At 30.3% G+C, this 16,928-nt stretch overlaps 1 protein-coding gene across 1 annotated transcript in view; it reads left to right on the forward strand.

The window, feature by feature from the left end:
* The first annotated feature begins 16,335 nt into the window (after positions 1-16,335).
* The window catches only part of LOC111625319, a 15,056-nt gene continuing 14,463 nt past the window's right edge, over positions 16,336-16,928 (forward strand). The window contains exon 1 of the mRNA XM_023368444.1: positions 16,336-16,425. Within this exon, the coding sequence (XP_023224212.1) occupies positions 16,336-16,425 (90 nt within the window). The remainder of the gene's footprint in view (positions 16,426-16,928) is intronic.

A 16,928-nucleotide genomic window follows, 5' to 3' on the forward strand; every position in this document is an offset into this window, starting at 1 on the left:
ACAGTATATTAATACGGAATGCACAATTTTATGTTTAAATACAGGTTAAGAATGAGGAAGGTTTGCCTCCCACTCCCTATTTTGAACAAAAAACAAAAAAAGAATTTTTTGTAATTTACATAATGTGAAAATGTGTTTTTTATGATTTGGTTTGTTTCTATGATATAACATGGTCATGTTTTAATATTTTTTGTTTATTTGAACTAGCACTGAGGAGGGTTGGAGTACATTATACCAACCCGAAATATATTTATAGTTCAATGGAAAATAAAAAATAATTTGCTAACCAGAAATTGTACGTCGACCAAAGTGTGTTTTTTGGATTACAGAGACGGATTTACATTTGTAATAATTAGATACAGTATTTTATTCGTTATATCGTACAATAATTAAACAAATAACATTATACTAGTCACTAGTCTGTTCAATGCAGTACGAATTTGGCGTTAGCCTTGGCCCTCGGTATCGGAATTTTGAAGTGAAGGGGGCGATACTACGTAACGGTTTTATTGAAGGGGCGATACTACGTAACGGTTTTATTGAAGGGGCGACGATTCATTAGAGGTTGAGAAACACTGGTCTATATTATACATAAGATCAAGACACGATACCGTGATGCATCGCGGCAGTCGTCATGTGGGACTTTTTTGGTGTGTACAGTACACACCAAAAGAGTCCCACATGACGACTGCCGCGATGCATGTACAGTACGATGATTCTAGAGCGAAGTTTATTGTTTCTTTCGATCTCAATTAGTTGGATTTGTTCTTATATAGGCTATATATATTAAAATGGTTTGGTGTTCAGCACCGAATTGTAAAAATTCGACAAAGGTGTAAGATTGTTTCGTTTTCTCGCTGACAAATCCAGGAGAGATAAATAGCTTCAATATTGCTTGAATATATTCAATAAGAAAAATTCAACTGAAATTTAGTGCATATTTTATAATTATTATTGCTTTTATAAATTCATATTTTGATACAAATAATGCTATTTGCTGCATGTACTGTCATTCAGTGTGAACATGTTGCATTTTTGAAATAACAATTTTAGTGAAATTGGAAAATACAGTATCGGGTTACTAATAAAGATTTCTTTTAAATATTTTATATGGTTAGATGAAGACAAAAGTCCAGTAGACCCTATGTAAACTACTTTAATATTTAACACTTATTATAAAATGTTTGCAGTGTACATCATTAAAGTGGGTTTAATTAACTCTGTTTAAATTACATTAAAACATGATTCTGAGATCAGTACTAGTCTATAGATTGTTAAAGTTTTAGTTTTCTGACAGGTTGTATAACAACATTATGCAACTTATTAAACAGAATAACAGGAACATTAGAATAAAGATTTATTAAACATAATAAATGTTATATGTTGTTTGCGGACTGAAAACCCAGTAAAATTTAAAATAAAATATAGTAATTGAAATTGAAACTTTCAGTCATTTAAATTAATATTTCATAATAATTGAGATTAATGTAACAGTCAAATTGCATTGTCTAATGCAGTGTTTTTCAACCTTCTTGAATACGCGACCCCTTTACAAGTTAAAAAATTCTGGCGACCCCCAGAGCCATATTAAAACGATATCAGTGATTTTAAAAACTACCTATTTAATTTTCTTTCCTTAAATATCGATCGAAAAACCAATTGTACTGTAAAATAAACAGGCACAGCCTTCTCACTGAAATTCTAGTTTTTTTTATTGTAGTGTAGGACCTACAAACACTTGTCTTTTTCTTTCACCCGCGACCCCCTGTGTAAGGCTTTGCGACCCCCTGGGGTCGCGACCCACAGGTTGAAAAACACTGGTCTAATGACTAATTGTTGCTTAATAATCATTTTATTATAAAATAATAAATAAAGTTGGAGTAGATATTTCTATTTTCTGTCTACTGTTTAATAAACTTTTTTATGTTCATTTAATTCTCTATAAAAATAATTAAATTTAGTTTATATTAGTGTTGCAACGAATAGTATATTCGGCCAAACTATTCGGCTCGATTAACGCACGTACGAAAATTGGCGCGCAAACCTCATTATGGCAAGGACCCTGCTCTCTATTGGCCCGCTGTCACTACGCTTCGCCAATCGCGTTAATTCTTGACAGTTGTAGCGGACAGACAAGAGCGTCAGGGCAGTATGCGATAAATGATATCAAATGTGAATAACAATGAAATGACGTATACGTGTAAATAACGGAAAAAGAACAGAGAAGGACCGCGAAGTGAAAATGTGAAAATAAATATGAAATTGAGTTGATAACATATTCGAACAAGTCGAAGCAGCTTATTGGCGCGAAATTTGCGGCCGTCAATGCCAAACAATTGTTGTCATAGACTTCGGAAAGCTAAATGCTTGTAATGAAAGTCACTTAGCGTGCACGGGCGAAAGCCTGTGGCCGTTCGGGCTACCAAGCTGTTTTGAATCTGTGAAATCATAACTGTGACTTATACCGACGTCCTATCTGTCTCTTTTCTCCGTTATCACCAGGCTATGAGTCACGTAATTGTAAAATGGGAAATCTACGACGGAAAAGTGACGAATCGAAAGTATCGTGAGCGCGTATTATGATGTATGCATAAGCATACCTGGACTAGAGAGATGGAGAAAAGAGAAAGGAAAGAGCAAAGACGAGCGCTTAAAAAAGATAGGCAGGGTCAGACCCTCACATGTGTGCGACGATTCTCGAACAAATAGGTGTGTACGTGTGCTGATCTTTGTAATTATAAATTGTGAATACATGCGACTAATATTATTATTTTTTATTTTGTGCATGCTATAAGTTATAAATAAATATAAACAAACAACACTAACCCGACAACATTAAATCTAAATACCAAAATGATTAATTTACTGTGTTTTTGTTATTTCTTACTCCCGTTTTTAGGTATTCGGTATTCGGCCGAATAGCGAAAAATAGGCCGAATACCGAATAGTAACCGAATATTCGTTACATCACTAGTTTATATGCATGAGAACGTTTACTTTACATAACATGTAAAGTTTGAGAGAATGTTTTCTTTTTTCATCTAATTTTAATTTATAAAAAGTTTTAATCTGAGCTCCTGTTTACAGTTTGTGTAATGTGAATATAGAAAACTAAATATATTCTTATTTTAACAAATATCTCCAAATTTCTTCTCTAATTTTGCATTTCAAACCTAAATAAATTTATCCTCATACTTTATTATACGAACCATTGACATAGCAAGAAATCCAGCTAATTGAGATCGAAAGAAACACAATCAGCTTCGCTCTAGAAACACCGTACACACCAAAAGAGCCCCAACATGGCGTGATGAATCACGGTATCATGTTCTGACCTTACACAGTATTTATAGACGTGCGACTAAATATCGTGATGGCACAACGCGCTGATTGGTCAGCTGAATGACGTCAACCTACTGAAATCGGAAATGTTGATCGATTAGCCTAAATTTTCTATTGTTGTTGTTATTGTGAGAGCGGGCAGACATTATAGTTATAGCCATTTCATCTAAAACTTGATAAAAGACACTTATTTATAATTTCACTAGCTCTTGATTGTGTGTATTGACATTAATGTTAAAATTATTGCAACATTTTCAATTAAACTAAATTACGTGATATCAAAGATTTTAATGTTGAGACTTGTTTAAACATCAAGAAGTAACCTTTATCTGTTTTGTATTTTTTTAAGCTTTTTTTGTGCATTTACTTTAAGTTAATTAATTTAATAATAAAATAGTTACGAAATTGCGAAACACAAATTAATATAAGATAATGTATAATACTTGTTATTTCCTAATGATTCCTGATATGGATCACGTAAATAATAAGTTACTTTTTATATTGCTAATGGAGGAAAGTACAAGTTGTTATGTGCAATTGTATCAAATAAAAAAGTGGATAATCGATAAATTTTCATTTCTTAACAACAACTATGGCTTATTATCATTATTATTTCCTTATTTTTATGATGAAAATGTTTACGATATTGGATTTTTTCGAATCTATCTGTTATTTTTTCCATCTCAACGACGGAAACTCAAATAGAGAATATTCGAATTGTTCGTTTCTTTGAAAGATGTATTCTTCAAACACCTTTACTTGCAATATCACTAAAAATATTGACTTATTATTTATTTTTTTCTTAGTTCTAAACAATTATATTCTTATTAATAATAAAGTATTTGTTCATTCTACTACTAGATGGAGGGAGTGATTTCTATAAAATTATCCTCTCGTCTACATTTATTAGAGTTTTGCTTCCGTATTATTATTAAATCGAGCTTTCTTAAAATAACGATAACGCGGCAGAATTAATTACTGTAATTATAACGTAACAGAGATAAATTAAAGAATTCAGATAAATGTGGAATATATTCTTTTTATATATATATTCTATATATTCAATTTTTTAAGCATTTAATTGTAATATCGAACAAAGTTATTTAAAATTAAAATAAGTCTCAACTTTTATTCGAAAAAATTGTAAATTCTTTTTTATATATCATATAGGCCTATATATAGAGAGATTCATATAAATAATGAAAAAAATTTCGAATTTTTAGCAATGGTATATACTCTTTAGTGGCTTTTCTTATATCATTGTTAATTGCAATATACATATATAAATACAGTACAATACAATATAAATACAGTAGACCCTTGATTTAAAAGAGTTCAGATTAAACGTACGAAAAATTTCTGTTCTAAAGGAAACATTTTGAATCTTTTATTTATTCGCGGATAAAGCATGTTAAAAGATGAGTCAATTGTTCAATATACACCTTGTACTGCACAATATATTCTAAATTCGTTATTAATATAGTATATGCTTTTAAATCGGGAGCTTACTGTGTGTATAAAATGTAGTGTAGCCTAAATGCACTATATCTCATGTTTATAAATCATATATTTTATTAAAAAAGTACTTATATTTAAGAATTACTAAATCGTAAGACACATTAGCACGAAGTTAAAATTGTGAATTGTGTGTGACGCCATCTGTTATGAGATGATATTAAAAAATAACTTTTATATTATTAATTATTACATTACTAAAAGATAAAAAAATAAATGTTCAAATTTTAAGGTAGAGATGCGTTTTTAAAAATATTGTATATGCCAATAACAAGTAAAATTTTAGTTAAGTTCGACCCCATTCGAGATATGACACATTATCCCACGACTTTTAAATTTTGGTGGTTAAATTCAATATTAATATTACTGCTTCTTATATATAAGTTGTCATACGAAGTTTCGATTCTAAATATCTTTATCCTACCCTGAATTATTGAACGAAATAGACGCCAACAAACATACAAATATCCCGAGTATCAGTTTTTTTACATTTTTGGATTCAAGGCATTTCAAAACGTCGAGATTCCAAAAATCTGCACGGTCAAATGTCACACGATTACAAAATTATGTTATAACAGCCAAAAAAGTAAAAATTTGAGACGATTTTAATACTTTATCATACAGTAATACCCCGAACTTACGCGATAGGTGGGACCGAGCGGTAACCGCTTAAGTCGAATTCGCGTAAGTCGGGTATAATTTCGCATATAAATACATACAAATAATTTTTAATTGGGGCCGGAGACTACAGAAAACAATAATTTAGAAAAAAATGTTTAATAAAATCTTAGATAATACATATGTATAACAAATTAGGCCTATATTATTTTACAANTTCTAAATCTACTCGAGTGTTTAAATTGTGAATTAAAAGGTGAAATGATAGAAATAACTGTCCACCCGAAGCAATCTAAGAAAAATATTTCGGATAAGGCTGCACTAGCAACAATTCATATCTTCGATTTTAGAAACATCCATTTAGTTATAAACGAATTGTTCGAAAAGTCTAACGAAATAAAAATAACGATGGCGTCATTCTCGTTTAACTCCTTCGACTTTACGACTTCACTTATAGACACGTGGACTTGCACTGGACACGTGATAGAGTTCTTTCCAGCAATCCGAAGAAGTAACCAATCGAATGAATGAGTTTTTGAAGCGCCATCTACATTCTATATTAAAAGCATGTGATTGGAGAAGTTGAGTTCTATTTTACATACCGACAGAAGTACGTGGGGTTTATTTTAATTAGACATATATTTGTAAATCAATCAGGAAATTTATAATAGTACCTAATGTAAGTAGTTATATTTTCCTTTTTATTACTTTTTTCAAAATATAATATATATATTTTAATATAAACACTGCCATGTGTTGTTTTTCTGTCTTAAATATTCATATATAACGTTCATTATTTTATTTTTCATTTTCGAAGTTTTAAAGATAGATTTATTATTATGTTGTTGAAGTAAAAGCTCATTTTTTATTTGTAACGAAACTGTAATAACTAAGGTAATATGTGAACCATCATTTCTTTATAATCATTCATTCAATTCATATTGTTGAATGATGTTTTATCAAGATGGAATGGTGAATTATTTTTTAAAATATGTTAATTGTTAAGAAGAATATAAATTTATTGTTTTAATCTTATTATTAACAGATCAAATATGTTAGCATTATTTTAAAATCATAATTTCTGATTTAAACCAAAATTTTTACTACTATTTTTTCTTCCAAAAAATTCAAAGATCAAATGGTTTGTACGGTACGTTTGTGTGTGTATATAATGGGACATTGAAGTAATTTCATTATATTTTTTTATGAAACACTTAGTCTTATTTCAAGCCAACTTAAGAAAAATACAGGGTCAGATTTTTAATGTTGCAGCTTTCAAGAATAAACTTGTTTTCTATGAATCGGTATATGATAATTATTAAGCATTCCGTAGGTGTGTTCTTCGAATTTACTTAATATTTTGTTGAATTTTTTCTAATCTTTTAAGATTTTAAATAAAAAATTGAATAAAAAGCTTTGCCATTCGACGATTAATAAGTTTATTGTTTGTAACCTCGCGTGTTATTCACTTAATACCTACAGTTAATTTTTCGTTGAGTTTCAGTCACCTTCACTCTTTTATGAGGTAAATTAAATACCGTGAAAATGACATCTAAAAGAAAGAAAATTGTTACGATGAAGAAGAAATTAGAAATGTAAAATAAGTTAGTATAAACTGTTATTTATATCGTTAACAAATTTTCCGGTTTTTCGGTCATCCGAATCGGCTTAGTACCGTTTAAGACAGAAACGGGGTTCCACTCTATTGTCCATCTAAGCTTATTTAGCATATATATATATGAATTTAGGTTTGGTATAATACAAATCAAATGTGCAGCAGAGTTAATAAAATGAAACTTTTTTAAAAGTAATTTATTTCATATTCCATAAGATGAACATAGCCAAAATGAAGCTGAAAATGTTTTATAATAAATACAACCCTTGGCAAAAAGTATTTAGACATGATGTAAGAAAAATGTTTAGTTTGAGTTCATTTTACAAGAAAATAAAAATGTAATGAATAAACGTATACAGTATTTTTTATTTGAGCATTATATTTTTATTTTCTTGTAAAATAAGCTCAAACCAATCAATTTTCTTATATCATGTTCAAATAATTTTTGCCGGGAATAGTATTCTACAAACTTTTCTCTAATTAGTTTTGTCGTATTATTGGGTTGCAATTTGAAAAATATTGTAGACCTATAAATTTCCATAGTCGTCTGTCTGTCTATCCTTCCTTAATCTCGAGAACGGTGTTAGATAGATGAAAGTCGAGACCAGATAAGATTAACTACAGTATATACGAATTTATGGTTTAGACAGGAAGTCACGTTTTTCGATTTAAAAATTTTCTCCCGAATGGAGTTAGATGACCGGCATGTCTTCATTGTTAACAGGAAAATATCGTATCTACCTATCTTCTCTTCATACATACAGAATACACTAAGGCGAAGTCAATTTTTAATTCTTAAGCACCGTACTTGCGTATGAATTAAGAGGCGAAAAATCCAGTTCCGCTTCAGCGACATGATGTGACAATTTTTAAAAGGGACCAGACGTAAGAAAATCTAATTTTCACACATTATAACAATTATTATTTAAATACCCGAAAAAAATTCATTTTATTCGCACATTAATTTTACTTTCTCTACTCTGTTATAAATAACAGAGGGAAAGTATGACGATCGGTCAAAAATGACCCCTCCCTAAGATTTTTAGTTTTGGATACAAGAATCTTGAAACGTCGAGAAATGCAAAAAAAAAAAAGAAAAATTTTGGGATTTTTCTGTATATAAGTGTAGGTGTGGAGGTGTGGGAGCACGATTTTGTTTACCCTCTTTGAAGCTTAATAACTTTTGTGCTTTTTGTCGAAAATTTAGACTCTTAATCTTCGAAGGTAAATATATATCTATCGTTATTACTATTATTAAACATAATTATGTTGATAATTATATCGATAAAAATTGTACGGAAGTAACAAAACTGTTCCTAGAGCCGTTTGATATTCTGTTGTAGTCTTTACACTTCATTCTGTAGAAATTACAGATGAAATATATTTATTACTAAAATGCTTTAAAATACGAAGAATAGAAAGAATAGTCAGAATAGAAATTTTCTACTTATATAAAAATAGTATCTGCACAATGAAATGACGACTACAAATAAGCCGACCGATAAGAGGATGATAACACTTTTGAAATAACTGGAGATGTAAAAAAGAAATATTGTTTATTTTTAAAAATAAACAATATTTCTTTTTTTACATCTCCAATTAAAAAGTGTCCAGTTAAAAAAATTATTTTAATATAACTTTTTAAAAATACTGTATGCATATTTACATGTATAGAAATGCAAAATATAAAAACGTTTTTATATATAGTATAAATTTATTGTAGTATTATTTATTTGTATAATAATTTTTATATAAGAAATATTAATACTACATGTTTTTCACTTCAGAATATTATATTTTGATTAGATTTATTCGGGAAAATAAAAAAAAACATAGCTAAACTTTATTATCATTTTTAGATGACAGGAACAATATGTGCTGTTGCAACTTATAATAACGGCTATCATAAAACAAAGTTATTAAATAGGAAAGTTAGTTATTTTAGATTTCCTAAAGATCTAATAATAAGAAAAAAATGGATTCATAATTGTAAAAGAAAAGACAAATTCAATCCTAATTTTTGTCATGTTTGCTCTGATCATTTCATAGAAAATGATGATTTTGAGAGAAATTTAAAAGCTGAATTATTACGTTTATTAGCAAAACCTAAACTAAAGAAAACTTCACTATCGACAGCAAATTTAGGAAATATAGCAAATGAAAATATTAATCAGTCAAGTCAAAGAAAATCGTTTATAAAAAAGATAGAAAAAAACTGATAGGAAAACTTTTAGATGTAAATAAACACGATAAACCAGAAGCATCTCTTAAATGTAATGATTGTAATTTTATTTAATTTAGTTTAGAAAAATGGAATTAAGTTTTACATAAAATGTGAAACCGAGTTTCAAATATAAAACCGTTTCATGTTAACATGTCATTAATTAATTAAACAAACAATTGACTTGCCAGAAAATGTTATATACACGTATGTAAAGCAACTTTTATGGATTAAATTGAAATTTTTAAACAATTTAATTAAATAAGATCGTTCCTCTGCGAAAACAAATGTAAATTGTAATAACAATAGAAAATTAAAAAAGTTTAAACCCAATTTCTTTTAATTCTGTTTTTTACGTAACACTTAATTTGTCTATATTAATATTAAAAATTTGTTTATGACAGAAAATTGTTCTTTTGACAAAGTTATTTTTTATATTGTGAGTAAATAATATCGTTTTCGGTATATGAGTATTAAAAAATTAAAAAACAGACAGATATAACTTTTGGTTTAAAAAAAGTAGTTTGAGGATAGAAATTAAATTAATTTACTTATATATAAATTACCTACGTAAAATTTACCAAAATTAATCTTTTAATAAATTATTACTGTATTATATCATAATATAGATAAAATCGATTTCATTTACAAAGTAGGAAAACGCATTTTAATTTCAACTTTACACGTAGAAATTACGAAGATTTGCATAATATTCCGGATTTTTCTTATTTATAATCCATTTTTATTTACATTTGATTAAATATAAATCGTAATTAATGAAATATTAGCGTGTAATTAAAGCAACTAGCCTCAGATCGGTTATGTTTTTACCTCAAGGACGTAGTAAGACGTTTTGTTTTAGAATACGAGTGACGTCAAATAAGCAACCAATGAGAAGCGTTTCTTCTCTCTGAGACAACCTTATTTACTATGATCTTGGGTGCGAATTACCTTCGAATCTTTTTTTCCCGTGGTTTTAGGCCCTTTATTTACCTTTGAGTCTAGACGACTGTCGAATATATACTTAAATTCCTACTTTATTAAAACATAGGCAAGATTGTTAGTTTTGTTTTAAAACTATACTGTATATGTATTTAAAACTCAGAAGGTCAATTTATTGAATTCAAGTTATGTGACGTTGCCAAAGGCCTCAATGCAAAATCCGAATAAGAATATTCGGATTTTGCGTTGTCATTAGCCTAGTAGCCGAACCTTTTTCACTACGATAGTCGTTGCATTCAGTATCGCCTACCACAGGCATGGCCAACATACGGCCCATCTAATGAATTTATGTGGCCCGCGATCAAGTTTTCAATATTAGCTACTGAAGTCCGAGTAGCTCGAGGAACTATTCTGACGCCTAAAAAATAGGTCAACAACTCACTGTGCATTTAGAGTTAACTCACCATTACAAATCTCGTAAGTATAGCCTAGAATGTTGATAAAGCATGATAATGTGAAAAATTGTATCTGTAATCTCTATCTATAATTTAGTCTCTATGGGGTGACACCACAGTGAGATCTCTTACCACCTCAAAATCTTCCTAAGGCAGCCTCTGGTTCGGCCGGATGAAAAAGTTTTCTTTCCAATTCGGCCCAGGGGCAAAAACTGTTGGCCACCCCTGGCCTACCAGATCACGAAATGTAAAAAGCAGGATGTCATGAGTTGTATGATTCTGGTGTACTATTTCTGACTTGCCAACAATTAATCAGTTGCCAAAATTTCACTATTTTTATTAAAATAATTATGAGTAATTAATGAGCAAAATAATTAAGAAATTTATTTTTAATTCAGATAATTAGCAAATATCATCATTCCCACGATGTACACATTCACTGTTGTCTGAGAGACATGACAATAAATTGCCAATAGGACTACTATTTCTATAAACTGAATATTAAAACTTTTATGTTATAACTGGTATACAATACTACTCATCTTTGAATTACAATTTATGCATTGAATATTGATCTTTTTCAAACAGTTTAAAAAGCAAAACAGCATATTAAAAAGCAGGACTGTCCCATCTATTTTGAGATTTCTGGTCATTTTATTAGCATAGGATTTAATTAAGTAACAGCACTATGCTTAGCTGCATAGTGCTGTTACTCACTACATAAGTAACATTGTGATAATTTGCTAGTAAGCAAATTTTGGAGGGATACATCTTTCAGAGTCATTCCTTGATTCAATATATATATTGGACTTTTTTTTCTTGTATTTGGATGGTTTACAATTCTGTGTGACGATGGGACTCAGAAAAGATGAAATATTAGAAAAAATGTATGTAAATAATCATTTATATTTTATTCTAAATTTAAGCATTTTTTAAACTACAAATACACCTAATTCTGTATTTACACAAACTTTTCTTAAATGATTTTGATTTAACACGATTTAAAAAAATTAATTTGTCAAGTATGATCGTAATGGGGAACGAGGAGATCATGTTGAAACTTTAGGTTTCAATGTGATCTGAAATTGTTAATGTCATCTTGTAGAGAATTATATATAGGCCTAGCCACAATATGAATCCAGCCATTAATAACTGAATTTGTTCATAAAACCACTGTAACATCAACACCACAAGTCATTACTGCTAACATTGAAGGAAGTTTATCTGTGGATGTAGAACACAATAACTAAAGCATTTTTAGTAATAGCAGTGATGTTTCAATTATGTGCAAATGTATGCAATTATTGTCAGGAAGTGACAGTGAATAAAATCTTATGTATAACTCACATTACATATTCTGCCCAATTTTTATGTTCATTAATTCATTACGTTTTTTTTGTTATGTTTTTCAAATGAAATCTACGTTCCTATAATTTATTTTTATTTATGTGCAATGTGTATGAAATAAAATTTGATAACATGCAAAAAAAATAAAATTCTAACAAGATTTTCATATACTTTATTTCATTATTTTTGTTGATTTCTTAGATCCATAACCAATCTCCTAATTTTCCATAAATACAATGTGTTTTTTTACATGTAATTTCTGGGAATCAATCTATCGTGTAAAAACAGAATTAAGTGTACTTTAATATACATAATTACCAATAGAGAGAATGAAAGAAAAATATTAATTATTGTATATTTCATACACTGATTAATTTATTTTAAAATGTTAGTGCTGTAAAGAGCATATCTTTCATTCTTTAAGATAATTACAGTAAGACCCCCACTTAACATGGGGGATGCATTCCTAGATGACAAAGCACTAAATGCAGTATTAAATGAGGTTATTATAACATAGAGAAAGGGGAACATGCAACCAAAAATAAACAATTTCTTTTACTTTCTTTATAACTTCAGAATCAGAATCATCAAAACTTAAGATGAATTCTGTTATCTTCTTGTAGTTCTCATAGTCGAAAAGTTTCCTCAATCCACACCCCACTTCTATAGGTGACTATAGGCTCTGGTTGTAATGGTAGTCCTGTGATTTCATAATATAACTGAATTCTTACTGGTGCCTTCTGGAACAGTTTTATTGTGTTTGAAATGAACTCATTTGCAATCAAGTATTCTAGTCAGACACACACACACATGCACAAAATGTATCACTCAGAAGTGAACTTCTCTGAGAAATGACATTGTACTGTGATTGGTTGGGGATTTAGAGGACAGATTTACATAATTGTTGAATCTCTGAACACCAAATTCAGAAAAATTATTATACCCACTCTGTAGGTTTAAACTTTAAAATACTTAAAATATTGCAAAATGGATATACTGTAGTTTGAATGCAAAGTAATAAAATGAATGCTTTTTTTGGTCTCCTACTATACCAATAGAATGAAAAATCTATGCCTTTCTAGTGTCAGTTTATTATTCCCTATCATTTTCTGAAATGGGTGCTGCACCCAAAATTTCAAACCTTAATTATGACAAAAACTATAATGAATCAAATTACTCTTAGTGGTAACTAGTGTTACCACCCATCCGGTTTTCATCCGGTGAACTATTAATTTTGTCCGGGAATATCATGCCCAATCTGTTGACCCTTTTTTTTTTTTTATTTGCTTGAACTATTCGTATTCGTACACGTCTCCAATATCCAATAGAGCTAAGTCATCTATAGTTGTTTTTTCTTAATTTAGGTTATTTACATTACTCCTACTTAAGGTTTTCTAGTCCCTAACTGTAACTGATTTAGAACCGGCATGCACTGCACGTTATTCTTCGCATTGCAAAATGACATTGCGCATGCATCAGGAACTTCTGTTCGAACCAACCTCACCTGTCATCTGGGTCAGCAATTTTGAAAAAGTGGCAACACTAGTGGTAACAGTATATTTTTTAAAATTTCATTTATATTACATTTTATGTCACAGTTTGGTAATTTATCATTAACAAAAATTTATGTGAGAATCAACATTCTTTTGAAAATTGGTGTGTAAGCCGCAATCATTGAAAATGGAATATGAAAATTTATATTGGGTATTAAAACAACTTAAAAGTTTGCATTGATTCAAATTAAAGATTTGAAGAATAATCCTGTTTTTCACATCTTTCTTTGTGTTTTAATACCCAATTTAAATTTTCACATTCCATATGACTTGTGTTCCCCTAATATGTTCTTCTAGAGCAGTGGTTCCAAATCTTTTTTTCATTAGCATACCCCTGTGGCATTTCCAACTTTCCAACCAGCAACGCATGCGCAAATCTCACACTACCTGTTTGTAGAGAGTGTCGCCACTTTGAATTTTATTTTGACTCGGTTCTCGGTTCCCTGAATACCTACAAGTCTGTTTTTTTTATGCGCACATGATTTGGGCACCTAATACTCTGTGCCAAATTGCAACTTCTGACTTGTACACCTTCATACCTTCTGGTAACACATCAGGCAGTACGATTTTATAAACAAGACATAGTCTTGTCAATAAAAAATTAATAAAAATACTGAATAAATAATGAAAAAAATTACTGCTTGTAGAGAAAATCTGGAGTAACTAGCTATGTCCTTTTCCTTGCTAACAATAAAAAAACACTTTTTATAAACAAAAAAATACTTCAAACAACATGTGGGGATATTGTTCAGAGATAATAATAATAATGGTAATATACCCCACCATCAAAAGTCCATAGCATAATCACTAATCATGCATAATGGTATCCCCACTACCATTGACTGACTGCGAAACATTTATTGATCTGTTGCATTGTACAATCGGCAGCATAAGTTTTTATTTCTATTTTTGCATTTTGAAATGTATAATAAAATTTGTGATTGTTGCAAGGAACAATTTTTACCTAATAATTTTTTAATACTATTAATTTGTGATACATAATATATTATTTTTTCTTCTATAATAACTAACTTTTTTCTGTACCCCTAAACAACCTATTGCATACCCCGGGTTGGAAATCGCTGTTCTAGAGGGTTGCATTTAAGATAGAGTTGCCAATATCATCAGTGAAACCCAGATGATTGGGCATGTATTCTTTTCATGGATGAGTCATGATACAGTTTAAATAGTGATTTCCAACCTACTATTGCTGGTGGAAAAGATCTGAAACAATCCATCAAATATCAAAAAAGGTTCAGTTTCCATGGCAGTGGTTTGCTTTCAGGAGAGGCATCATTACATGACTGACTACAGGAATGGAATATTGCAGTGCTAAAAAAATTAAATTAAAAAGTGGAATAGCATTCAGGTACCAATGTGATGTTACAGATAAAAAACAAACCAAAATTTTAGCTCAATGCCTCAGACAAGAAGTTGGAGATGTTACTATACTTATTAATAATGTCAGTATACACTACAAGGACATCCATTGCTTAGTTTTAATAATTAATAGATAGGGAGAACAGCGGAAGTAAACCTTCTCTCAGTTCTGGACAGTAAGAGAATTTCTTTCTCAAATGTTAGAGTTAGAACATGGCCATATTGTGGCAGTATCTTCCATTGCTGGATGTCACAGATGCATCAGCATGATGGTTACAGGAATGGAATAATTCAGTTGTTAAAGAAATTAAATTGAAAAGTGGAATAGCATTCAGCTACCAATGTAACATCATTATATGACTGCACTGACCTGCATATCTTTCAGAGAGGATCAATGAATGGCTAAAGAAGTGCAAAGATAAGATTCTGTACCCCCTATGTTAGGGCTGTTTAGGATTACAAACAGCCTAGATTTCTACCTGATGGATGATAATGCCAGACCCCACTGAGCTTGTCTGGTAGTAGAATATCTGAAATCTTAAGATATTGTTTGAATGGATTGGCCAGCACATTTTCTAGACATGAATCCTATTGAGCATGTTTGGGATGCCTTAGGTTGCCATGTTGCAGCAGTGGCAGAGCAAGACCTAAATTTGATGTGGGCAAGGTACATTTTGCGAGGCCCCCTGGTGGCGCAAGAATACTGATTTTATAAAATAAAAAGCAGTTGAAACTGTCAAATTTTTATTCCTAAAAATGCAAACTATATTCTTTAACTAACATTAAAAAAAAATTAAAGAAACAGAAATTTCCTGCTTTTAGCCTTACTGAACTCCTTAATAATTGTATTGTAATTCAGCTTATATTTTATATATGCTTCAATAGATAAAACTGCCAAAGCTGAAAGTCTTTCCTGACCCATTGTATTTCTTAAATAATCTTTTATTAGTTTTAATTTTGAAAAGCTCCTTTCAGCGTATGCAGTACTTACTGGTATTGTTAACAAAATTCGAACGGCAATGTAAATATTTGGGTAAATTTCTTTCAAGTTATTTTCTGTTATGTATNATTTTGGAATTTTTCATTTTAGGATTTTTTCAAACATTTGAATTCAATTACCTCAGAAACATGATTTTGAGGGTTAGTACTATATGTCCCTGAGGCAGAAGAATTAGCTGCGTCTACCAACAGCAGATTCTAGCTATGACAACCGCAAAGTGTAAAAAATGCCTGGGATTAATATTTAATATTCGAGTTTTAACTCCACTATTTACGGGATACTTTACTGCGATACTTTGATTGGCTTTCTAGCTGTTGAGAATCGTGAAAGTAACATAAACAAACACAATGGGAAATCCCCAGCTCTGGCTGGCAAGGATTCCCGGAGATAGCAACCCAACGCCAGCAGATGTTGCTAGACAAATAAAAACAAATTTGGTATGTCAATATATTTATTGTTTTATGACGAGTAAAATTTTTTCGTTGAGTTTACTGCTTTTATGTAATGCATAAACCTTCGAAGCGCGAGGCCCCTCAGACAGCGAGGCCGTAGGCGGTGGCCCACATCGCCCACGCCTTACGCCGCCTCTGTGTTGCAGAACACTAGCCTTTACCTAGAACCTTCAGGAACTGAGGTTAGCTCTTCTACAGGAGTGATAGCTGATTCCAGAAGATTTAATTAACACACTCATCTTAAGTAACATGAACAGACATTGCAAGTTTATCCATTGAAAAGCTAGTTACACCACTATATAAAACTATGAACATTTATTGATTTATAGTGTTGATACTTTGTAGTATCAAAAATGTTTTTCATGTAATTTCTTAAGTATTTAATGTAATGCAAGTCCTAATAATTTTTTAATACTATTAATTTGTGATACATAATATATTATTTTTTCCGCCATAATAACTAACTTTTTTCTGTACCCCTAAAGAAC

Source organism: Centruroides sculpturatus, unplaced genomic scaffold, assembly GCF_000671375.1.
Source record: "Centruroides sculpturatus isolate CEXI.00-Female unplaced genomic scaffold, Cexi_2.0 scaffold428, whole genome shotgun sequence".
In the NCBI taxonomy this organism is placed as follows: domain Eukaryota; kingdom Metazoa; phylum Arthropoda; class Arachnida; order Scorpiones; family Buthidae; genus Centruroides; species Centruroides sculpturatus.